The sequence below is a fragment of the Epinephelus fuscoguttatus genome, linkage group LG7, assembly GCF_011397635.1.
Source record: "Epinephelus fuscoguttatus linkage group LG7, E.fuscoguttatus.final_Chr_v1".
In the NCBI taxonomy this organism is placed as follows: domain Eukaryota; kingdom Metazoa; phylum Chordata; class Actinopteri; order Perciformes; family Serranidae; genus Epinephelus; species Epinephelus fuscoguttatus.
The window spans coordinates 25,523,689-25,532,167 of NC_064758.1; the positions used below are offsets into that span (position 1 = coordinate 25,523,689).

At 43.4% G+C, this 8,479-nt stretch overlaps 1 protein-coding gene across 1 annotated transcript in view; it reads left to right on the forward strand.

Moving 5' to 3' along the window:
- Positions 1–8,468, forward strand: part of LOC125892378 (leucine-rich repeat-containing G-protein coupled receptor 6) — a 45,734-nt gene extending 37,266 nt beyond the window's left edge. The window contains exons 12-18 of the mRNA XM_049582359.1: positions 288–353; positions 475–546; positions 1,735–1,806; positions 2,366–2,491; positions 4,264–4,418; positions 5,999–6,079; positions 6,204–8,468. Coding sequence (XP_049438316.1) covers positions 288–353; positions 475–546; positions 1,735–1,806; positions 2,366–2,491; positions 4,264–4,418; positions 5,999–6,079; positions 6,204–7,456 — 1,825 coding nt within the window. The 3' untranslated portion in view covers positions 7,457–8,468. The remainder of the gene's footprint in view (positions 1–287; positions 354–474; positions 547–1,734; positions 1,807–2,365; positions 2,492–4,263; positions 4,419–5,998; positions 6,080–6,203) is intronic.
- The last annotated feature ends 11 nt before the right edge of the window (positions 8,469–8,479 follow it).

The window sequence follows — 8,479 nt, forward strand, 5'->3', positions numbered from 1 at the left end:
ACACACACACATGCGAAGGGGAATGAGAGGTACCAAAAAGTGATACACAAAACCCAACTGTGGAGAGCTGTGCCCCCAAGCAATCATTTGGTGTACAATCTCTGTGCTATGAAATCCAATCACCAACCACCCCCCAAAAAATTATTGTCCTGCTATATCGCCTTGCTCACAGAGCCGACTGTTCACTCAAATAATCCTGTCACCCCCATAATTTCCCACGCTATAAATCCACAGCTGGTCACTGTGTTTATGTGTGCTCCGTGTGTGTGCTTTGTGTATTGTTGTAGGGAGCTGTCTTACAACCAGATCGAGGATCTGCCTAGCTTTTACCACTGCTCCGCACTGCAAGAGATGTGAGTTCAACTGCCCCCCAACACAACTGCATACACATCTACGGCAAAATCATATTTGTATCAGGTTTCCTGCACCTTTCACACTGCCCTAATGTATGCCTGTTTGTGTGTTTCTCAACAGAGGGCTACAGCATAACAAAATCAGGAGGATAGAGTCCAGCACCTTCCAGCAGCTCACCTCTCTGAGAGCTCTGTAAGTCAATCTTTGTTATAACTCTTCTCAGTGTTTTCAAGCTTTTTCGGATCCATGACCCCTAAATTGATAGGTCCCTGGATCCCTGGTGGAAAACCACAATCACCGGTTCTTAACGCTTGGGTCAGGACCCCACAAAGGGGTCGCAAGATACATCTGAGGTTTCATTAGATGATTACCAGGATAACCGAGAAGAAAAACAAAACATTTCTTCTACACAGAATATTCCTCTGAGCTTTTTTTGTGAAACACATGATAGTTTTAGCTCTAAAAATATCTTAATCAGGGGTGTTAAACATACGGCCGCGGGCCAGAACCTTCCCGCCAAAGGCTCCAATCTGGATGGCTTTACACACCTAATACTGGTTCACTTGTGAAGGCTAAGAGATGCCAGGTTTCAGGAGCCAGTTTAGCATTGAGTAGCCTTCTTCATGTAAAATGCTGCTTGCTTTCAATTCACCCTGACCAGGATACAGTTTTATTATATTTAAAGATATTAAACACTGTGCACAACATTGTCACATCAGCAGCTTTACTACAAAAGAACCTATATCAGACTTCTATCTTAAAACAATACTGGTGGAACCCTGCTGTTGAGGCACTGCCACAACTTTTGATTTGCAAATTTGTAGAGGCGGGGGATAGCTTAACTTGCTTCCTCAATGGCCTTCACTTTAGTTCGGTGTGGTGATGCCTGCCCTGCATCACTACATGATGTATGGAAAAATGGAAAGCAGTAGTAGTAAGTAGTAGAAAGAGAGTAGTAGTAGAAAGTCTGTTTTCTAAATGGATTATTTCGTTAAGAATGTACTTCTTTACCCTAAAAGAAGGGGAGACATTTGGAGGTGCTGTCATTTATAGGTTATTATGCAATGGTTTTACTGGTCTGGGATACTTAAATTGGGCTGTGTGTGGCCCAAAAAAACAAAATGCGTTTGACACCCTGGATCTAAATGAAACAGTCTATGAGATGGAAATCACTTATGGTATGATGAGATGCCACAAGTAGAGACTGCTTCACTTTAAGGGGTCATAAGCCATCATGGTTAGGAAGCATGGGTAAAGATCAAACTACGAAAACTTACAACCTATTACTGACACCTAGTGGCGATCAAGGCACATCATTCACTGTGTAATTACTGTTACTTTCAGTCCATTTCACTTCACTGTGAATCTTTGTTCTGACAGTGATCTGAGCTGGAATATGATCGAGTGGATCCACCTGGATGCGTTCGCCTCGCTTCACTCTTTGATCAAACTGTGAGTAAACACAGATACATTATTATCACTAAGACTCTACTCCCTTTCATCTGGTCCTTCTGCACCGTCACTCTTCCCGCCCCTAGAAGGCATGCAGAATTTGCACATCTTTAATTAAAGTTAAGCTGTATGTCAGAGCCTTCGCCTTACACAAACACTCCGCGCTTGGCTGTGTGTGCGACAGAAAACGTGTTGCCTTTGGCTGAGTCTACAGAGAACACTGATATGCATTTATTGTTTGAAAACCCCCTCTGTGTGGCCAGGAGATTCATCTCAGGTCATGCCAATACAAACTGCTTCATTGTACAAAGACTGGTTGAAGTATGCATAACTAAACAAGCAGATACACTACATCTGACAGGAAGTGTTATATGGAGGGAATCTGATAGAACCTTGTCTGAACAGTTTAAAATATCTATGAGACAAGGACTTTTTGTTACCAAAGATGACCCTCGGCAATATGTGAAATGAAAACACATTTTGTAAACACGGACTTGGCCTGATCTGACACCCACCCCTCTTCTGTTTCTTTCTCAATTTCTTTCTATATTCATCTCAGGGACCTGACTGAGAACCGTCTCAGCTCAGTACCTGTTGCAGGTTTGGGGGGTCTCACCCATCTCAAGCTGAGGGGCAACACAGAATTATACGAGGCCTTCAGTCCTGATTACTTCCCCCGAATGAGGTAACACACAAACACACCATAATGCATCTTCTTCTTACTTAATGTTTCATACTTTCTCATCAGAAACTTAACATTCTAACTTTCCCAGGTGTGTAACCTGTGGCTGTGAAAAACAATGCATTTTTTCCCACCCCTACAATTATCCTTCCTCTCACAGTTTTATATTAATATCTTTAATTTACCAAAAGCAGCCAAGGCTGACAATGAACTAATTACACTGTATCCCTGCAAGCCATTCCTGAAAGCCATTCCTGAACTGAACTTCAACAATGAGGAAGTATTTGTCAGCAGCAAGTTAATTCTTGTTACACAGACCCCTGAAGGCCTGGAAAGGTGCAGTGAAAATGGAGCATTAGTTTCAAAGACATAGGAGATGGCAGGTGATCAAGTGGCAATGTCAGCATTACTGTAGAACATCATCCAAAACAGAACTCCTGGCAGAACGCCCTTTCAAAAGCACCGTATGTGTGTGGTGAATCTTTGCGTACAGCCATCTACAACAAAGTCAGCTGATCCAGACTTCAGAAAACTGACAGTTTTACCAACGTTTTCCCTGTACATGATGGGTCATTGGCTTGATTTTTTTTATGTCTTCAGACCGAGATTGATAACAGGGATGGGCGTTTTAAGTCATTTCCATAATCGAATACTTGCACAATAGAGTACTGAAGAACTCCTGAAAATTCTGGCTGAAGAACAGGGTTCAAAACGAACACCAAAGCAAAAATGCAGGCAGTGTTTTGAGTCAAGCAGCAACCTCCAGGCCTAAAAAATGAAGGTGGAAGATAGGTGCCAAAAAAACTGCAGTTCCTTAAATGGCCACTTGAGGCTGGCTCCCAATTTTAGAACAGAAACAAACATGTTTACAGCCTGGTACAAAAAAACAGTGTTGGTCTCTATGGCTAAATTCGACAGGCACAACAACTGTATGTATCGAATTTTCATACAATTCACACTTTTACATTTTAATAAGGTTTACAGTATGAGTCAGATCCACACTTAGCTCCTCCACAGCTCCACCCTCTCAAATAAATATGGTCACTTCTGGCCCCATAAAACCAAGATGGTGGCAGCTGAAATGCCATGAGGCCTCATAATGGCAGTCCACAAACCAATGGGTGATGTCATGGTAGCTTCATCCATTATTTTTCACAGTCTATGGTCAGGATTAGCCAACCTTTCCATGCTGCACAGGCTGTAGAGTTTAGCCTACATAAAGGAAAAACCACCAGGTGATGGGAGATTGCCTGTTGTGTCTCCACTGATTTCTCCTTGTGCTTAGCGTGCAAATGGTGAATCTTCAAAATTCCTTCTTCTTTGATACACGAATTTAATGTTACATAGCGTGCACTGCACATTCAATTTGTTCATTTGGTGGAAATACTTCCAAACATCACTCTTGTGCCTGGTCGCCATTTTGCATGTAACCTTATAAAGAGTGTATAACTGAAAGAATTACTTCTAGCTGTACATATCTATAATTTTTAATATAGGGTCTGTCTATCTATCTGTCTATCTAGCCATATTTTTACAGGGCAAGAAAAATCAAGTATGCATGCCAGTCCCAAATTCATCAGCATTTGAGGTTGCTTTTTAACTGAGAATATACAGTATTGTTTCAAAGCTAAGCTGGTAGCGCTCAAGCTCCCATACAAGTGAACATCATGCAAGTCTTAAGGTTTTGTAAACATTTTCTGTGCACTTGTTGAACCATCTGTCGTGGCATTGTTTTCCTGGTCTATTTTCAATATCGTTCCATCTGTTGGTTACAGGGTTATAGAGATGCCTTATGCCTACCAGTGCTGTGTGTATGGCTCCTGTGATAGCTACAAGCCAGCCGGCCAGTGGGACACGGAGCAGAGCAACACTGACGAGGACTTACACAAGAGGACTGTACCAGTGTATCCTATCCACGCCGACACACACTGTAAGAAATGATGCCATTACGACATCTGCGCAAGCCTATTTGCAGTATAAACCACACATGGTACACACCCGGGACTGGGGGGTAAAGCATAGACAGAAATCTGAGCTCCATATGCTCATTGCCGAATTATTGACTAAAGCCCACTTGAAACATGTCAGAGCCTCGCTGAAACCACAGCTACCTGGCAGCTGACACACACATACACATGAGCGTTGACCCTTCCATGCATTCCTGTGGCAGGCGAGAAATATAAAAACCAATAAACCGAAATTAAGTTGAAATTAAAACCATTAAACCTGCACTGTTAAAGCTGAAAATAAACAATTGCTGGGTGTACCAAAAGATACAATAACAAAAGATGATTAAAGCATGACATAACACTGATTAAAATTTATTCACCTCTAATTGTTGGAAAAACAGTCGTGATGATCAAATTTCAGACAAGTGCCAATTATCTTCTGCAGTGTTTTTATATCATTGTAGAAGAATGTTAGATCACCTCCTTTGTTGCACCAACCGCCTGAAGCCAGTGCCACACACAATTAAACATACTGTGTATATGTACACATGCAGAGTAAAGGCTCATTTGTGCTCAACATTAACAGACATGGGAGTCTTCTGTCCGTACTCCTTATTCTTGTCATCCATATATGTGCGTGTTTTCTGGAAAAAACAACAACAGGGCAGTACCACCGCATATTGTGGGGGCAGTGTCATGGATGTGTAAAGAGAAATGGATACAGTGTTTGAGTGTGAAAGCTGCTTAGTAGCACAAGAAGCAAAAAAACGTTTAACTGCATATAAAATTACCTGAATGATCAGCACCCACAGAGTAAGCACACTAGATACTTTTGCCAGCTGGGCCAGCTACTTCCTGTTTAGCGCTCCATTAACTTGAACGAGATAAATTGATTTAATCATCTGACTCTGAGTTTCCACGCTATTGGATCAAATGGATCAAAGTCTGATTGTAAAATAAGTCGTTTCACGGGTGTGATACTCTAAAAAAAATTTCTCACTGATTTAAAGACACCTCTTTTACAATGCAAGTCTATGGGAGAAAAGTGTTTTGGGGCCAGACAGACTCGTAAGTTGTGACTCCACTGTTTGGCCACTATGAAAATTAACTTCAAAGACCAGCACACTTCCTGGGGCCCTGCAAGGAAAATATAAATCTTATATTTCTTGGGGGCCTGGGCCGTGACGGAGATGTGACGAAGGCAGTTAAAAAACAGCAAAACAGAACGAATCTGTTAAATTAAAATTGTAAAAAAAAATCCCGTCCACATGTTGTGATGCATTTACTGACCTCACAGACCACCAGTGTGTACAACACTGCCTCTGATAAAAGAGGCATTATTGCAACCTCTTTCACTGTTGCCATATCTGTTGAGATCAGGAACTTTTGACTCTGCACTCTAGTGCCATCTAGTGGATATATCTATTCTAACATACAGGACGCATGGAAATAGGTGGGCAGTCACGGTTACAATGCTTGTCATGAACAGAACTATTTAGTCTTCTACATGTAACTGTCATGAAACCTAACACAAGTTATCCCTTACAATGCCTTATTCTAGATGATCCTGACCTGGAAGAGTTCCAACTAGAAATAGAGGAATCCAAACTACAGACCAGTGTCCAATGCACACCCACTCCAGGTAAATTAAATTCCACTTTCATTGGTAATGATCAAGCAGTTGTCAACTGGCTTGCACATTGTTTTGTCACAATTACAGCGTAAGGACATTGTTAATCTAAAGCTGATGATTCCTGTGTTTGCAGGTCCTTTCCGTCCCTGTGACTCTCTGTTGGGCAGCTGGCTGGTCCGTGTGGGCTTGTGGTCCATCTCCTTGGTGTCTCTTCTGGGGAACTCCCTCTTGCTCTTGTCCCTCTTCGGCTCACCCGGCTACCTGTCGCCGCTCCGCTTCACCGTGGCCTGCATGGGTGCTTCCAACCTGCTGACAGGTGTGTGCACATGCACCCTGGCCCTTGTGGACGCTCTGACCCTGGGAGAGTTTGGTCACCACGGTGCCCGCTGGGAAGGGGGTCCTGGCTGTCAGGCAACGGGATGGGTGTGGGTGTTTGCGTCTGAGGCGAGTGTGTTGTTGCTGACTCTGGCAGCTGTGCAGTGTGGCGTGAGCGTGACATGTGCCCGTGCCTACGGCAAGTCCCCATCCCTTGGGAGTGTGCGCACATGTGCACTTTTCTGCCTAACTCTCTCCCTCACCCTTGCTTCTCTCCCACTGGTAGGAGTTGGGGAGTACGGGTCCTCACCTTTCTGCCTTCCCTCACCCCTGCCGCCCCCATCCTCTCGACTGCCATCCTCCCTGGGCTTTCCCCTGGCGCTCATTATGATGAACACTCTGTGCTTGCTTATAGTCACAGGCTCATACATCCGTCTGTACTGGGAGTTACTTAGGGGAGAGTGCGAAGGCCTGTGGGACTGCGCTATGATTAAACATGTTGCCTGGCTAATATTCACCAATGGCCTCCTCTATGTACCAGTAGCTTTCCTGTCCCTCTGCTCCCTCCTGGGTCTCCTCTCTCTGGGGGAGGAGGTGCTAAAATCAGTTCTCCTGCTTCTCCAGCCCCTGCCTGCTTGCCTCAACCCTCTCCTCTTCCTCCTTTTCACAAGAGACCACGCCCAGTTTTTCTTCTGGCCTCACCCCAAAGCACGTCCACAGCTACGCCGGGACCGCACCCTGGACTCGCTGGTATCTGTGGAGACAGAGAAGAGCTCCTGCTCCGACTCTTCGACACAAGTGTCACTCGCTGATGCCCTTTACAGCGGGGGGTCCTCTCTTCAACCCCGACTGGATCCAATCAGGTTTTCCCACTGCTCCTCTACTTCCTCAGTCCCTCTCATCCCTTGCCAGATACCCACTCCCACTGCCAGAGATAGAGACAGGGTGACAGAAGGAGAGGGGAGCCTGAGCGACGATGAATGTCTGAAGAGTTTGGATCAAGATGTGATTCATAACACTTGCCCTCTGTATCACTCTACCATGACTCCTTCCCTCACCTCTCATCCGTGAGCCTCAAAGCTAGCTGTCTGAATAGCTGGGACACTATGGACACTAAAGGACCATCATCGACACAACAGCAGCAAGACCGGCTCAGTCCTCAAGTGCCTCACAATGAGTCCACACAGAGACTGTAGAGTACTCTAGAGAAGCCTATGAGAACACAACAAAGTGCCTCTGAAAATGGAGAGTGCAACTTAAAGTTCCCTTCACAGTAAAGACTATTAAAGGAAACACCACAGCACGTCTGTTAAAATAAAGGACAATTTCAGACACTACCCAGGGGACTGTGTCAGTCATGGACTCACATGGCAAAAAGAAAGCTCAAGCAAAAGCTGTCATGGAAAATCTAAGCACCGGACAAATCAATGGTTTAGCCAGGGGAAATAAAGGTAGAACCAGTAGAATTTTACGTGTAAATGTTTATACTGAAATGTGATCGTGAGACATGCAGCTTAGAGGTTACAGATTGTTTGGTTATATTTTAAGTGGACTTATCTTTGTTTTCATACAAGTTCTATTCTATTGCTTCAGTCTGTTTCAAAGAAAGGGAGTCATTATCAGACACACCGGGACATTTTTTTTTACCAGAGTAAGCTAACATTTTTCATTCACAGAAATGTTATTGTCAGATATATTTCTTTGCAACTGAGTAATAGCCTTTATGAGAATGTTATTCTTTATGTGGCAGCAAAAATGCAACAGGAAACACGTCGCACAGTTTCATACGGTTTACACAATTTTGTCTCAAATATGCAAATCTGCCTAACAAGAGGCAAGCGCTTATACAGACTGAATGGGATGTAGCTATCTTTCTACAGACGTTAGAGTAAACTAGCAATATGTACATACAATGTAACTACCTCTGAACTAGCATGGTATTGACTCACTACAGCCTTATGATGTCTGTCTCTCTTTTTATATGATAAACAGCAAATATATAATTTTATATATTAAGAAATAAATCCTTAGTTTGTAAAAAAAAAAAACAAACCTTTGCTATTTAGGATGTACATACTTTGTATACAACTGGTA